This window comes from Podarcis cretensis (assembly GCF_951804945.1).
Source record: "Podarcis cretensis genome assembly, chromosome: 3".
Lineage (NCBI taxonomy): Eukaryota > Metazoa > Chordata > Lepidosauria > Squamata > Lacertidae > Podarcis > Podarcis cretensis.
The window spans coordinates 63,248,552-63,265,776 of record NC_137172.1 but is presented as its reverse complement, the minus strand read 5'-3'; the positions used below and the strand labels follow the sequence as shown (position 1 = coordinate 63,265,776).

General features: G+C 41.5%; 1 protein-coding gene across 2 annotated transcripts in view; it reads left to right on the top strand.

Moving 5' to 3' along the window:
• Positions 1-17,225, top strand: part of ARFGEF3 (ARFGEF family member 3) — a 71,828-nt gene that overhangs the window by 21,506 nt on the left and 33,097 nt on the right. For both annotated transcript variants that reach the window (XM_079970928.1, XM_079970927.1), the window contains exons 5-9: positions 10,174-10,242; positions 11,223-11,345; positions 12,324-12,366; positions 13,067-13,145; positions 15,186-15,290. In XM_079970928.1, coding sequence (XP_079827054.1) covers positions 10,174-10,242; positions 11,223-11,345; positions 12,324-12,366; positions 13,067-13,145; positions 15,186-15,290 — 419 coding nt within the window. The remainder of the gene's footprint in view (positions 1-10,173; positions 10,243-11,222; positions 11,346-12,323; positions 12,367-13,066; positions 13,146-15,185; positions 15,291-17,225) is intronic.

Here is a 17,225-nt window from a genome sequence, read left to right as displayed (position 1 = left end):
CACAGATTCAATTTCTTTTCATGAATTTTTTTTAAGTTTTTTTGTTTTTTTGTTTGTTTTTTTTTGGAAGGACATATGTTAGAATTAGGCTTTAGACTCTATAAAAGTCTTCACTGCTATGTGTACTAAATGTTTCCAAAGTGGGTGGTGTTTGGGGTTTTGTTTTTGCGTTTTTCTTTTGGTGCAATGGGATTTTTCTGCTTTGCCCGCAAGAACATGTGCCATCTTGACAAGAACAGCACCAAATTTAGTCAGGTCAGCTATGCGGGTGCTATCTGATCTTCTGCTAAGGCCAAGCATCCTTGTTTACTAATCTGAATGATGCAACTACTATTTGTCACCTCATAGCAGACCAAACTTTGGAAATGTCTCTCTGACTTGGTTTTGTAAGATTCTAAAGCATCTATAAAGATGTCAGGAAATACCAAACACTTTCTGCACCCAATAGGCTTTTGTTGTTCACACTTTGCACTGATAAAAAATACCCATTACATTACCCCCATCACTAATTATTGTCCAACTCCCATATAATCTGCTAGTAGCCTTGTACCCAGCATTGCTCAGGAATTCTAAGAAACTATAACAAAAATAAAGTAATGCAATTTTGAAATCAGTGGTTAAAATCAGTGCAGTTTTGAAAAGTCCAGTTCACCATCTTGATTTCAAATAGCATCCAGTTGTACCCACATTTATGTCTGCTCCTTGGTCTTTGGAACTATCGTGCAAAATTTAGTTTTGATATCCTAAGAGATGTCCAAATGCCTAGTGAACAGACAAATCAACAACTTTCCAAAATGTGTGATAGATAAGCTGCTATTTCACTAATGCAATCTAAATTTCATATTCCTGATCACAAACTACCGTATTTAAGACACCCCAATGTATAAGATGACCCCTCTTTTTTCGAACCCAAAATTAAGAAGTCGAGCCAGAGCCCGAACCAGAGCCCGGGCCACCCACACCAGAGTCCAAACCCAAGTCCAGGCCACACACACCAGAGTCAGAGCCACTGCGCATTCACCATCCATGAATAAGATAACCCCAATTTTTTTACTTACATTTTAAAGCAGGCTTCCTCAACCTCGGCCCTCCAGATGTTTTTGGCCTACAACTCCCATGATCCCTAGCTTGCAGGACAAGTGGTCAAGGATGATGGGAACTGTAGTCTCAAAACATCTGGAGGGCCAAGATTGAGGAAGCCTGTTTTAAAGCAAAAAAAATTGTCTTATACACAGAAAAAATACAGTACATTAAATAATGGTATCATGCACACTTAATAACTCTCCCATCCATCTCACGGATGAATTTCTCTGTTCTTCTCCCAATGATCTTTAATAGAATAAGGATTACATCAGCACTGGAACTGGTGAATTTTGTGAATGACCAATAACTCAGAGATATACTAGGGAACATTGACAGTCTCCTAAATGAGGTTGTCAACATTCTCTAGTGAATGTCTGACAAATGAGGGCATAGTAATGCTGACATTAGCACAATTCATTTGGGATTCTCACTATTCAGATGTGAATGGGAACATTTACCAAATTCCTAGCATACTTTGTACTAATTTACACCTTTACTTTCATATTTCACTTTTTGTCAAAGTTTCATTTCCTTTTATTACATCATGTTGCAGTGCAGAGTTAAAGGTCTGTCATGTTGGCTGCTTCAATACCCTGAATAGTGGAAGCATGTTCTCAATGGAGTTTCTGAGAGATTCTCAGTCTCATGCATCTAATTCAGCCCAATCCAGATACTCTGTGTTCTTCCGAATGCCTGCCACAGGAAACTAGCAACACTTGTGTGGGTAGATCTACAAGTCACTATTTGGAAGAAAAATAAAGGGACCCCTGACCATTAGGTCCAGTTGTGACTGATTCTAGGGTTGCGGCGGTCATCTCGCTTTATTGGCCGAGGGAGCTGGCGTACAGCTTCCGGGTCATGTGGCCAGCATGACTAAGCCGCTTCTGACGAACCAGAGCAGCGCACGGAAACGCCGTTTACCTTCCCGCTGGAGCAGTACCTATTTATCTACTTGCACTTTGACGTGCTTTCGAACTGCTAGGTTGGCAGGAGCTGGGACCGAGCAACGGGAGCTCACCCCGTCATGGGGATTCGAACCGCCAACCTTCTGATCGACAAGTCCTAGGCTCTGTGGTTTAACCCACAGCGCCACCCGCGTCCCATTAGTTATATTAGCATTGCCAATTTTTTTAATGGAGCCCAAGATATTGCTTGACATGAAATAATTTAGCTTTCTCCCTCACTTTTATCTCCATGCCGATAAAAACCACTAAATTTCTGTGGTTCTGGTTGCAGACAGTGAAGGGGGGGAAAAGAGTCATCCCCAAATATGAACCTTTTAGCAGTGCAGGAGAAGATTACAGGAGGCACAGAGAGGTTACCTGCACTTTACAGGTAGATTTGAATGGAATATTGGGTGTCTTCTTTCACTGATGTAGCTAACAGCTGCATTCCTCAAACTTCAACCTCTATCACTGGAGAGTTAAGCACTGGCCACGCAGCTGGGGACTCATGGGAGTTGTAGCCCAATACATTTGCAGGGCACCCAGTAGGGGCAGACTGTCCTAGGAAATATGAAACTGCTGAGAGAGCTGCTGTGTGCAAAGAAAAGCGAGAGCTGGAAACAACTAATTAATCCCTGCTCAGCTAGTTCCCTGAACTACTGTCAGTAGTGACCTTTTCTAGTATTTATGAGGCTGTCCCCCCCCCCCACTTTACTGTTAATTAAAGTGATAAAGAACACCAGGATTGGTGGTATGAATATTTCTCACAGTATTAATAGACTTTGATCCTTGTTTTTCACCCTGACTCTAGAAAAACTAATCTTCATAAATTTAGCAGGTCTGTGTGGTATGTCATGCAGGAATGGAAACAAACAGAAGCCTTTTGTGTTGCTAAAAGAACACACGTAGGAAGGGATTAAAGAAGGACTGTTGATATCTGTATTGCCACCTGTTCAGTTTAGTGTTTACCCAACTGAGTGGCGGAATATACTTATTCCCAGTGAGCATTTGTTTTTGTGGTGCTTCCTTTAGGGAACCTGCCACCTCCTTTTAATGAATAGTAAATATGTAACTTACCAAGCAGGAAACTGATGCTCTTGTTGTGGTCGCCCTTCCTCAATCTTTCCATAGGTTCAATTTTGTGTGTGAAATAACAAGTGAGACCTGATCCTCCTAGGCTTGTTTACCTGGCTTGTTTAAGTCTCACTGAAACAAACTTCTAAGTGATTATGTGTAAGACTGAAGTCTAAAATTTATACATATTTGATGTATTTTTAGTTACTCCCCTTGTATAGTTTTATTCTCACCTTGAGGTTACACTGACCTGTTGTATTAAACTGACCTGTTGTATTAAAAGTAGGCTTTTAGGCAATATCAGATCATCCTGTTCATAGGGTATGACTGGTGGTAAATAGAGCAATCTATTAAGGTTGAACTTTTCTGGATTGTATCCAATGGTGGCTTTGCAGAAGCTGAATTCTACTTGCAGAAGGTGAGACACTTGGTTTTTCCCCAATTCCTCCACCACCAATGTTTAATGTTAAGAAACAATTATAAAAGAGGCTCACAGATGGCAATCCTGTATATACTTACTTGAAAGAAAAAACCCCTTTTTTTCCTGCTTTCTATAGTTCCTACATTCCTTGTATTGTCGTAACTCTGAATGCCAAATCTACTACCAGAGCCATTAAAGAACTCTGTTAAATGATTCTCCTTGTTTCATTATGTTGTTGCATATCAGCTGACTTTTTAGTTGGAGTTTGCTGCCTTAGCACAGCAAATTAATGAAGGCTTTATTTAGAGAATGTACAACATGTCACATACTTGGTTATTCCACTCCTGATATAAGACTTTGCCCGGACGTCTGAAGCATTGATCACTCTGAATAATAGTTTCTAGTGGCAGCAGAACCTTTTTACAGTTCCACTGATTAATGGGAAACCACTATGTTCATCATCTTCATAATTAAACATGCCATGCTTATACAACACATCCAGAATTATGAATGTGTTTGCCCTTGTTTTGTTCATGGGGCACACAAAAAAAATCACTTGAACCAGACTATTGGGTTTTATTTCAACAATCGGAGACAACAATAACTAACTTTTATTGTCTCCCAGACTCTGGTCAGTATTATTTAGGTTATTTATTTATCTGCAAAAAGCTCAATGGAAGCAGTCTATTGAGGCCTACAGAAAACATGAAGGTCCTGTGTGAGTGTCTGGAGGTGGTTGGTTGGTTGGTTGGTTGGTTGGTGGATGGATGGATGGTGGCTAACTGAGGTTGAATCCTGACAAGACAGAAGTACTGTTCTTGGGGGATAGGGAGCGGGCAGGTGTGGGGGACTCCCTGATCCTGAACAGGGTAACTGTGCCCCTGAAAGACCAGGTGTGCAGCCCAGGAGTCATTCTGGACTCACAGTTGTCCAAAGGCGTATGTTACTTTCTTCAGCTTCATGTCTACATCCATTATTTCTTCAGGTTCTTGCTTTTCAGGGAATTATCTATTTTATCCCAATTACTGTGGTAATCCTGCGCCTCTTCCCCCCCCCTCGTTCCATAGATTTTCAGCCCTGCTCATCTTCAGAGCCCTGCCCTGATTAGCTCATTCATGCCTCAGTTACTTGTCTCTTGTCTATTGCGCCTTTTCTTCAGTCAATATTTCTGTCAACCTGTCCCTCAGGTTTCTTCCCACTACCGTACTTGCTTTTGGTTTTCCTGTCCCTTAGCTCTTTACAGTTTAGGACCTCTTCAGAGCCTACCTATTAATAACTTGGATTTGCATCGGTCATCTTATCTTATTCATAGCTGCCTTGAAGCTCCTATCAGAGGGGGAACCTACTGTGTTTCCTGAGCCGCTGTATTGATTATGAGCCAGTGGGCTGCAGCTAATTTTCATTTAAAGCAAATGTACATTACATACCCAGGATGTGATTTTTAATTTGTGAATGCCATATGAAGTCTTCATTGTTTAAAAACAAACAAATAAATCTGAGATTAGTGAAGCACCCATTGAATGTTCTCCCAGCCATATGGGAGGTATCTACGAGCAGATCCTATGCAGTTGGGGTTGTATTTAATTGATCTGACCACATGGAGCAACACAAAGCTCTGCCCATGTGGTTGGGTCATTTAGACATTCTGGAAGGTATGGGGGAATCTGTTAATACATAAGTGTTTCCCTACGCATGACTGAGAGAATATTATAAAGAGCACCTGAAATACCCAGCAAAGTGTGGGAATATATATATATTGAAACAGGATCTACGGACAGGCAAGTCCTTGTATAATGGGCAACTTTCACAACAGAATTCTAGAGCTGGCTAAAACCCCAAGGAATTTATCTCACATTCTTCATAGCCTTAATTCTTACCTAGTTGTAAGACTGTGTTGTAGATATGCTGATTATTCCTTGCTTCTACAGTGGTACCTCGGGTTAAGAACTTAATTCGTTTTGGAGGTCCGTTCTTAACCTGAAACTGTTCTTAACCTGAGGTACCACTTTAGGCAATGGGGCCTCCAGCTGCCACCGTACGATTTCTGTTCTTATCCTGAAGCAAAGTTCTTAACCTGAGGTACTATTTCTGGGTTAGCGGAGTCTGTAACCTGAAGTGCCTGTAACCCGAGGTACCACTAAATTGTTCCATTTTAAAGTTATGCTTCATTATGACTTTTTGTATTGGATCAGATTATTACACGGTGTGTGTTCCTTGTTGCATATTTTGTTGCTGCAAACCACCTTGTGCATAGTAACAGAGTAATATGCCTGTATTAATAAAACACCATTGTTTCATGTTTGTTATACACAGAGGCTTGCCTGCATCTCTACTGGACATGGATTTTTTTTCTTGTTTTCTCTCCCTTCATTCTCAGCATATTTGATTGTAAGTGTTATTACATTTGGTTTATGAAGCTGCCATTATACCCACCTCCCTCTTGAATGTGGGTAGTCTAGAGCACATGATTGGAGAAAAGCCCAAGCAGCTCTGTACACTTGCGTAGATGTGCACATCTGATGTGAGGGTCTGTTGCTTGCTAGCTGACTGTTTAATTTAGCAACATGGAATGCTTGTCACTTAGTGTGTAAGTGGGTAATCATGCAAATAGATGTGGAGAAAAGATGATTGGGGAATTGGTGTTATAGCTGTGAAAGCAGCAAAATACCAATACACTTGTAGACTTTCAAGCAGTTATTTCTTCTATGAGATACGTGTGTGTGTGTGTGTGTGTGTGTGTGGCATGCTTCACAATAATATATAATAGACTGTTAGTCTCCCTTGCCCTTTCTGAATAATATCTCTTCTTTCCAGTGTAGTGAAGGACGGACAGATTTATAAGTATACAAAATACTTTGTAAAGACTTAACCTGAAATGTTTCTAAAACAACAGCCTTGAGCCTTTAAGATTTGTGGGCTTAAAATTTGTGATACTTGAGAAGAAGAAGAAAGAATTTAATTGGGCTTCATGTTACTTCCTTTTTGTTAGGACTAGGAATTGGGGGGCGGGTTGCATTCATTTTATAAAGTTGTTTTTGTGCAATCCTGCAGGCTATAAACAAAAAAAGCACAGTGGAGTCTATAGGCCATACAGAAGTACTTTAAAAGGGACGCAGGTGGCACTGTGGTCTAAACCACTGAGCCTCTTGGGCTTGCTGATTGGAAGGTCGGCAGTTCGAATCCACACGATGAGGTGAGTTCCTGTTGATCTGTCCCAGCTCCTGCCAACCTAGCAGTTCAAAAGCACACCAGTGCAAGTAGATAAATAGGTACAACTGCAGCGGGAAGGTAAACGGCATTTCCATGTGCTCTGGCACTCGTCACAGTCCTCCATACACCAGAAGCGGTTTAGTCATGCTGGCCACATGACCCAGAAAGCTGTCTGTGGACCAATGCCGGTTCCCTTGGCCTGAAAGGCAAGATGAGCTCTGCACCCCATAGTCGCCTTTGACTGGACTTAACCATCCAAGGATCCTTTACCTTTTACCTTTTTTAACTTTACAAGGTTGCCTAACCCAGTTCTAGGACTACAATTCGCCAGTGTATCTGGGACGTAGAATTACAATGCCACATGAGCGAAATGATCAAACATCCAGCAATAAGGGACCATGGGAGAGGTTTCTCCCCAGCTAACTATTTGTCAGCTCTTCAGGTACCCAAATACAGACGGTCTTTTACCCTCGCCAGATTTAATGTTCTCCCTTCTGCCTTACTTCAGGGCAGATTTGAGGGTAAACCATACACAGCACGGGTCTGTCCTTGTGGCTCGTTGGAAGTTGAAACTGCTTCACATGTATTATTATGCTGTCGTTTTTATGAGGACATACGTTTGACTTTTATTACACCTGTTCTGCAAAAGTCTAGGAAAGAATTGGAATACCATAGTTTAAAACTACTGCTAGAGGACAAGAATCCCGACTACATTAAATGTAGCTAAATTTTGTGCGTCTGCAATCAATCGCAGGAAGCAAGTGGTACCTCATAATGACCAAACCCCCAAATGTTAATTACAGGGGGCACGATAACAATTAATTTTTAATTTTTATATTTAAATCCTTGTTATATTCATATTGTCCCTTGTATTTTTGATATTTTTTTATGATCTGTGATATTGTGTATGTTGACGCTGGTCTGTGACCGTATTAATAAATTCATTCATTCAACCCAGTTCTAGGGGAAGTGGTTTTCATTCTGATAAAGATGGCATAATCCATTGTTTCTTTTCCTTGTTGATCTGAAAAATCTCATCAGCATATTATCAGTTGTGTGGGCGGGCAACAAAGGAGCAAAGCAGTAGTTTTTCAAGACAGAAAGCACTCTGGCTGTAATTAAAATCCACATCCTCATTATGGATCACTCATTAATGGAAACAGCATTCATCAGGGCATTTGCAAGAGGACAATCATCCTAATATTGTTTGCCTATTCAGTTAACATTACTACACATAGCAGGCTTTCTCTTTTTATAGGTGAAATTTCTGTTTCATGCTCTTCTTTCCATTTTGTCGAGCAATTTTGGTGCCCTCCTTAAACTGCTCTGAGTTAGAGACCTTGCTCCGGGCATATTGTCTTTTTGAAAAGCAATATTTGTATTACGCACAATATGGCTTTTTTTAGTTGGCACTAGTAATCTGGAATGGGATCCCTAAGGTGATCCTGCAGACAACTTTCTTATTGTGTTTTAGCTGCACATTTTAAACCTTTATAATTCTGAGTTTATTAATTGGTAACAAGAATATTTAACTTTCTACTGGCTCAGTTTCTATTTTTTTAGGCCTTCTCAGGCTTTCTTAAACCATTCAGTTTGTGTTAAGAGAGAGCAGAGAAATAATACCAACAGAGGCCACTGAAATCCTGTTTTATTAGAGGGAGTATTCTATTCTAGTCCTCTCTTCTCCAGATAATGTTTGGGTAGAATCCTTAAATTTCTGCTTGCCATTTTGCAGATACTTTCTTTAAATTTGCATATTACCACAGTTGAATAATATTTTAAAGCTTATGAAAAGACATTTACAGTATTTTGTGCACTGTTACAGTTTGTACACATTTTAATTGCTAGTCAATAATAGCTAGCACTTTTCCTGGTAACCACAAATTTCCTATTTCTCGCAACCCAAGGGTTGTTAAAGTGTGTTAAAAGACATGTATGACCTGGTTTACTTTCAGACTAACCTTCTCAGTCAGGATGCAGGTGGCGCTGTGGGTTAAAGCCTCAGCGCCTAGGGCTTGCCGATCGAAAGGTCGGCGGTTCGAATCCCTGCGGCGGGGTGCGCTCCCGCTGCTCGGTCCCAGCGCCTGCCAACCTAGCAGTTCGAAAGCACCTCCGGGTGCAAGTAGATAAATAGGGACCGCTTACCAGCGGGAAGGTAAACGGCGTTTCCGTGTGCGGCTCTGGCTCTGGCTCTGGCCAGAGCAGCGATGTCACGCTGGCCACGTGACCCGGAAGTGTCTCCGGACAGCGCTGGCCCCTGGCCTCTTAAGTGAGATGGGCGCACAACCCCAGAGTCTGTCAAGACTGGCCCGTACGGGCAGGGGTACCTTTACCTTTACCTTTAACCTTCTCAGGGGCCACTGTAAAATCATCTTTCCACAAATCAGAGGCTAGATGGAGATGACCACAACCCAACATTCTGCGCCATCTCAGCTATGATTTGGCTTGCCCTAAGCTTGCTGAGAACTGTTGTAAAGCAGAATTCATACGATGAGTTTTGACAGAGGGTTGTTACGGAAAGGGGGGGGCATGTCTTCTTCACCTTCTTCGCTACAATATATTTGCTCAATTTCCCTTTCCTCCAGGCAATGTCAGGTGCCAGACTATGCATATTTGGGACCATTGTTTTCTCATCCCCAGGAAGTGTTTATCTGTGCATATCTCCAGCTCTGCATATTCCCCCCTCCCTCCTCCATATGTTAATCTGTGTAACCCAACCTCCCTTTAATATATTCATGATGTAATCTGTGTAACCAAACCTCTCTTTAATGTATTCATGACGTGTTTTGCACTGTATTCTGGGACATGGAGGGAGTTTCAAAAACTCATGTCACCCCTTTCTCACTGTTCAATCTTGCCTTGAACCTGTTGCGCAATAAACTTGGATCTTCTGCTGTTTGCTCCTGTCTCCGGCTGAGCTCATTTCCTCCGCAGGGACCCACGGACTTAGTCCGATGAGCTGGGTGGCAGAGCAGCCTCGCACCCAGATTTTTGCCATAACAGGGTAGATGCCCCATTTTCAGATTTTTGGGTCATTGGCTTTGATACCAAAATAGACAGTTTCATGTGACATTGAACTTGTCTTATTACTCATGAATGAATGGAATCCAAGTCACTACATGTGATGATGGGTGGATATCCTTCAGAATATAAAGAGCTGGACATGATTTTTCCACCAGGTCAGATTGAGTAGTGACCCCCAGAAGGCACTCCTCCTTTATTCCTATACTCTCTTCTGGGCTACATAAATTAATCTGTGGGATCCTGCCTTGAGGAGAGGTTTGATTTGCCCCTGTGGTCTGTTTCTGCCTTGTGATTCTGTGATTAGCAAAGGTAGGACATGTGGTGGACTTGCTTCTCGGTGAACTTCATAGCCTTGACCAGGGTTTCAGGGCACCTTCCTACTAAAGCTCTTGCCCTCTGTTGTTCCTTTGATTGCAGGTCCTGCTCTGTATAACATACACTCCAACATTTGAGCTGAATGGGAGTTCGGTACTTAAGATTGCTGAGGTGAGTGCTCCTTCTTCACTGGAAGCCAAACTTGGACTATGTTAATAAAATAACATAGCAGTCTGCCACTAGAAGGTGCCTTTAGCAGCTAGGTCAGAGATAAATTACTCAAATGACAAGAGGACCAACTTAATTTGGACTTGTGCATGAATTGAACCTCACTATTGATTGAATTTACACATTCTATTATTTTTTTTCAATGCTTTTTCAGTTCAGATTCAAATATGTAAAGATGGCATGATTCCAATTCGTAAGACCAAATAATAAAAGAGGATTGGTGGGTAATTTTTTAAGCTGCTGTTAAACTAGGGGCTAGTTCCTACTAAAGTGTTAAGTCTGTGTTAGGGTCTGCGCAGCAATCCCTCTTGCCGTTTTGGTTTCTGGGATAGCAACATGAAGCCTCTTCAGGGCAGCGGGAAGAACGCTCCCCCTGCCCTGAAGAGGCTTCACACAGCTATCCCAGAAGCCAGAACAGCAGCGATCCCTCTTGCTGTTCTGGCTTCTGGGATAGCTGTGCAGCCTGCATTTTCTCTATAAGACGCACACACATTTCCCCTTACTTTTTAGGAGGGAAAAAGTGTGTCTTATAGAGCAAAAAATACGCTGTATTAAAACTATCAGGTAACCAACCATTCAGACTGGAACCCTAGTAGTTTTCTTACTTGGAGAAATATTTTGGTATAAATGATACTATTTAGACTTGGGTGATTCAGAATTTAGACTGTCGTCAGAAATAGTTCTATGTCATTTAACTTTCATTTTTATTTATTAAATTTGTATACCACCCTTCATCTGAAGATCACAGGGTGGTTCACAACATAAAACAAAAATAAAAAAAGATGAAATACATAATAAAATGAAAACAAACCAAACCAACAACCACCCTCCTACTTCTACCAATTATAATTATGTTGGTAGTCTTATTTTATTACATCTATAATTACATTGCTTCTGCTTTTCCTTTCTCCCTTCTCAACCAGGTGTGCATTGAAACCTATGTCTCCAGTTACCATCAGCGGAGTATTAATACAGCTGTGCGGGCAACTCTCAGCCAGATGTTGAGTGATTTGACTTTACAGTTACGGCAAAAACAAGAGAATCCAGTGAGTTCTATAGCAACAACAATGGGTTGTGATTTCCTCGCAATGCTACTTATGGCTTCATTCAGACAGCACTTTACAGTGGTGCCTCGCAAGACGAAATTAATTCATTCCGCGAGTTGCTTCATCTTGCGATTTTTTCGTCTTGCGGAGCGCGGATTCCCCGGGTATTAACGGCATTAAGAAAAAGGAAGCAAACTCGCAAGACGTTTTCATCTTGCGAAGCAAGCCCATAGGGAAATTCGTCTTGCGAAGCACCTCGAAAAACGGAAAGCCCTTTCGTCTAGCGAGTTTTTCATCTTGTGAGGCATTCGTCTTGCGGGGCACCACTGTATTCCCTTTTCCCAATGTTTCCTTACCTGATAATTTCCATGTTTTATATTATCTTTCATACAGTGTAAAAGCCACTTCTGGAAAACTAGCATCCAGCAAAAGTTTAGTGCTCCTTTCCATGTTATGGAAATTGCTTCCAGGTTAGCAGCCAGAAACTGTTTGCAACCCCATTATCCTGGAAAATCACAGGAGTTTTACGTTGCAATTTTATGTGATGAAATTCAGGGCAATATTCCAGCATATAGTTATTTCCTGCCATTCAAAATTTATCTTGATATGGCACTAAATAAATAAATAAATAAATAAGCCACAGTTCCATACTGCAATACATAATGCAATGTAAAATGTTGGAATCCAGGATAAAAGTGCTAGCATTATAGTCAGGAAAACTAATGCTATAGTGCATTTGTTTATCTCATGTAGAGATAGAATTTTTTTTACAGCGTGGCTTAGCAACAAACTATTGCGGCACTGAAAGCCCATCTGGAAACTCCATAATTCTCCTCTGGATCGGGTTAGAGTTGTCTCAGGAGTGGTTTCCTTGACTGCTCATATGTCTAGAAGTAGAAAAGTGAAAAGTTGTTCTTCAGTAAACATGGGTACTTTCCCATACCTGTGCTAATGACAATATATTTCTTTCATTAAAAGGTAGCTGAAAGCCAAGGAGTCCTTCAGGGGTGCAAGAGCCCAGGTATGAGTTCAGAACTACTCAGAAACTGGTTTATTTCTCCCCTTCCACTTCCTCCCCCCCCCCATCATGCCTATGCAAAATTATTGTGAATTTTGTTACAAGCCACCCCAGTCTCTGCCAAGGTTCCTGGGGTCTTGGCCCTTAACCAGAGTTTGTGTTCCTTTGGAATGAGATGCGGCAGAGGTGGCAGTGTCTCTAAGAAATATGGTTTATTCACGCATATTTACATCTGAGTATTATGGAGAGAGAGTTCATAGCATGTGCACCTCAAGAGGGGCTTGTCCTTCGTGCATTGGATCCAGAGGCATCCTAAGCACCATCCCTGTGTCTCTCTGTCTTTCATGCATTTGTCCTTGAAACCCTGCATGGAGTTCTGCTCATTTCCTCCTTCCCAGCAACACTTGCAAGAAACAGCTACTCCCCTTCTGCTTCCAGCATTCCCTTCCCCCAACGGTTGGTCGAATCGTTTTCCTCAGTAGATGTTTCATTCCTATATTTTGTGCCAGACCATTGAATGAGGGGCAGAGGAGAGTCCTGTTCACATATGCCCAGATAAAGCTTCTCTTTCAATGCCGTGTCTTCCTCATCATGTTCTGTGCAAAGTCACTGAAGTTGGAGATGTTTCTGCAGGTGTCAAACTTTGGTGTAGTTAGGTGTACACATGGCTGCTGCTAATATGTGTCCTTTGCCCTTTTTGGAGATTCTACCACAGAGTCCCTTTGTGACGATGTTGTCTCTGTCTTCACGGTTCTCTGTGAAAAACTTCAGGCAGTTATCAGGTGAGTAATTGTTTCTGAATTTAAACTTAGTGTTTAGGTAGAATCACTCTATGGTATAGAATCAACCTGAACATTGAAGCATCTATTTCAGACTTCTGGTACTTCTTTCCTTTTTAAAGAAAAATGCTCTTCTGCACGTACAGAACAGCTAGAAAAAATATAGAGAGATAATGTTACAGAAAAATGCATTTTTCCCATTCCTCCACTCCCTCACTGGGTTACTTAATCCCATGTAGTGCTCTGCTGTTTCCATCAGCAATACAAAAATGGAAAATGGAAATTTTTTAATGCAAATTTTTCTGTTGCAGAAACTCAGTAGCTTCAGACCTATGAATAAGGCCATTAGTAGGGATTAGTGACACACCTTTCTAGACTTGCTGATATTAGTTTTGGATTTGTTACTCCATTAAGGAGTTTTATTTTTTGTCTGTTGTCTACTTGTGTCCACCTCATGATTGAATTCAAAGACAGTAGGGAACAACAATTAGCTATCTTAAAAAAAAAATAAATTGTTCCATTAAGCAGCTAAAACAACTTAATCTTTTCATTTTGTGATAATACAATGGTAATCCACCTTGAGTATTGCATGCCAGCGTGTAATTAGCACACATTTAAGTTAATTAGTCCTTGACGTGCTAGGCTGCGATATATGAACAGAATCATGGAAAAATTATTTAAGAAGTGAATTGGGTAACAATAGAGTAACTCTGATCTACACTGCAAAAGAAGGCATTTCCCATTTCCCAGTAATTATCAGTACTAATGTGTCCTATATTAAGTTTAAGTAATTACTCGTACATCTAAATAACTGTAATTATTTGCATGTAGGATCTGTCTACTTTGTAACTGCAAGCAGTTTATTAGCAGTAGCTTTATTTATATCTATTGCATTTTGTGCTAATGGCACACATTCTTAATTACTGCAACAATCCTGTAAGTGAAGTAGTTGTTAATACTGAACAGCAGTATGCATTATATATTATTATTATACTTGCGAAGTGCCCGTTATTATACTGATCAATGAACTCTTCTACATTAAATATGTTTGGGAGTTTTTACTAAAATATTTTAATTTATTGCTTCAGTGTTTTTTACCATGTTAATAATAATAAAATAATAAATTTTATTTATATCCCGCCCTCCCCAGCCGAAGCCGGGCTCAGGGCGGCTAACAACAATAAAATAATACAACATTATAAAATCGTTTCATTAAAATTAATTCAACTCAAATTGATGGCAACCATTAGGCTAAAGTTCTGTGAAGATTGCCAAAGGAGGGAGTCAGGCTGCGCCCTGACCAAAGGCCTGGTGGAACAGCTCTGTCTTGCAGGCCCTGCGGAAAGATGTCAAGTCCCGCAGGGCCCTAGTCTCTTGTGACAGAGCGTTCCACCAGATTGGAGCCACAGCCGAAAAAGCCCTGGCTCTGGTTGAGGCCAGCCTAACCTCTCTGTGGCTTGGGACCTTCAGGATGTTTTTGTTTGAAGACCGTAAGTTCCTCTGTGGGACATACCAGGAGAGGCGGTCCCATAGGTACAAGGGTCCTAGGCCATATAAGGCTTTAAAGGTTTAAATGAGCACCTTAAACCAGATCCTGTACCCCACCGGGAGCCAGTGCAGCTGGTATAGCACCGGGTGAATGTGATCTCGCAGCGAGGACCCCGTAAGGAGTCTCGCCATGGCATTCTGCACCCGCTGGAGTTTCTAGGTCTCAAGGGCAGCCCCATGTAGAGCGAGTTACAATAATCATGTGATTATTATTTATTAGAATTCTGCTTGATCATTTTGTGAAATGGGAAGTGATATATACATTTAATGTTTTCAACAGCCCTGAACATTTTCATGAGAAATTGATATTTCTACTTAGGAGAAATTGATTCTGGATAATTGAATTCAGCTGCTTTTATGTCCGTTTTCTTCACAGAGAATTTTCCTTTTGTATTTTTCCATGAAATAGGAAGAAAAAGTATTTGCCTTTTTATTTGTATTATTGCATCTGGTTGAAAAGAACAAACTGTAAGACACTTTGCTTCCATTTGTCAGTGAGAATCAGCAGTTGCAACTTCTCTTCCTGGAATGCATTCTTTCGATGCTGAATAGTTCCTCTCCTAATATGCACCATCATAAAGGATTCACTGACCTCATATGGTAAGTAAATCTGCTTGGAACCTTTTGGAGTGCAATTCTGTTCAAGTAGTCCTTACTGGGTTCATGGCTTACTCCCTGTTAAAGGAAGATTACATTCTTCGAGACAAACTGGAGTTTTAGTCTTACATAAATGTGCTTAACCTTACTGGAGCAAATATGAAATAGTTTTATGTCCAATCAGGACTGTAAGCCATTCAGGGTTGTAAACCCTGCAAGGATCCTCCACAAGTAGAAGAGGCTCTTCATGCGATACTACTGACCTTAAGCTTATGGATGGCTCTAAACTTGGATAAACGTGATGCACCAGAGAGGACGGGACTTTGTAGCACATAACTGCTTCTCCTCAATTATTGTTTGAATTCAAGAAGACTAAATCCCCAAAGAGGGCTTTGGTAAATGAGAAATTGTCATGAGTATGTCATTCTCCATGATAAAAGTAACCTCTGGACCTCTTTGCCAGAGAGGCCCTTTCAAGCCTTTCCAATAATAATACTGTCTCCATTCCCAAGGGAATAGGTGCCCTCATTCATTCAACAGATGCTCATAATACTGCCTCTATATTAAAATTGTGTGTGTAGAATATAGACCGGGGTAGCCTTGGGTCATATGACACAGTAAGCTAAAAGATTATTTGCTCCTCTGCTTTATAAAGTTGCACAGTGCAGAGCTAAGTCAAGGTTTGTGTGTCATACAAACCAGGATGTGTGGTTAAGCTCTCATCACACTAGCCATGAGCTACAGCTCTGTTTTAGATAAAACACTTAGCCAAACCTTGGCTTAGCTCATTGCTGAGTCAACATGTTCACCTGGTCCTGCTAAGTTATAGTTTGGCATACAGTGTCGTGCCCAATGTGCTCCCCTCCAGATGTTGTTTGACTCAAACCCCCATCAGCCCCAGCCAGCATTTCCAGTAGTCAAGAATGATAGCCATTCTAGTTCAGCAATATGTGGAGGGCACCATTTTGGCTACTCCTGATATTGTGACGTTTGACTTCAAAAAGGTGTGCCGGTAAAGATATAGTAGCTACATTTATATCTGTATACATATTATAATTCTATTTACATATGCCTCTTCCGTGGTGGTGGCAGCGGTTCAATTTCTTTAGGCATTTTATGGGTGCTGAGTGCTTTACAATTATCTCATTTATAAATGTAACTGAAGTTTGTTGTCCAATGTGAGTACAGTGGTACCTTGGTTTAAGAACAGCCCTGTTTACGAACTATTCAGTATACAAACCCCGCAAAAGCGGAAGTAGTGTTCCGGTTAGCGAACTTTACTGTCAGGGGACTGCCATCGCAACGGGGGGGGGGAGGCAGGGGGATACAGAGAGCCTCCTATGCTTCTGAGGAGCAGCCCCTCTTTGAGTGGTGGGGAAAGCCACACCTCCAGTGGAGCAGGGGAGGAAGGGGAAAGCCGAGCGAGGGGAGGGCTCGAAGATGCTACTGAGAGCCCAAGCACCTCACCTTTCCTGGCTGACCAGGAAACAGGCACGCTGTTTCCGTCACCCAGTTTGCACAGAGGGGTGAAACGTAAGGAGGGGAGGCGGAGATTGGGAGTGTCTAAGTTCTTATGCTGGGGGGACGGGACCGGAAGGGGCCACTCCCGGAATCTGCAAGTGACTAAGACGGACATGAACTTTGTGGTTCTGCACTGTAAATAGTTTTCACAAAATAAAAACATGCAAAAGACAGGTCGGAGTCCTGCCTGGTTACTCGTGAGCAACCACCTCACCACCTGACATTTACCTTGGTCTATGAACGGAAGCTGAACGGTGGAAGGGCACCAGTAGCGGGAGGCCTAATTAGGGAAAGTGTTTAAGAATGGCTTTGGTTTAAGAACAGACTTCTGGAACAGATTAAGTACCCTAAACCGAGGTACCACTGTGGTGTGTTGATTCCTCCCCTTTTGCCACCTATTTGTTTTTTCTGTTTCGC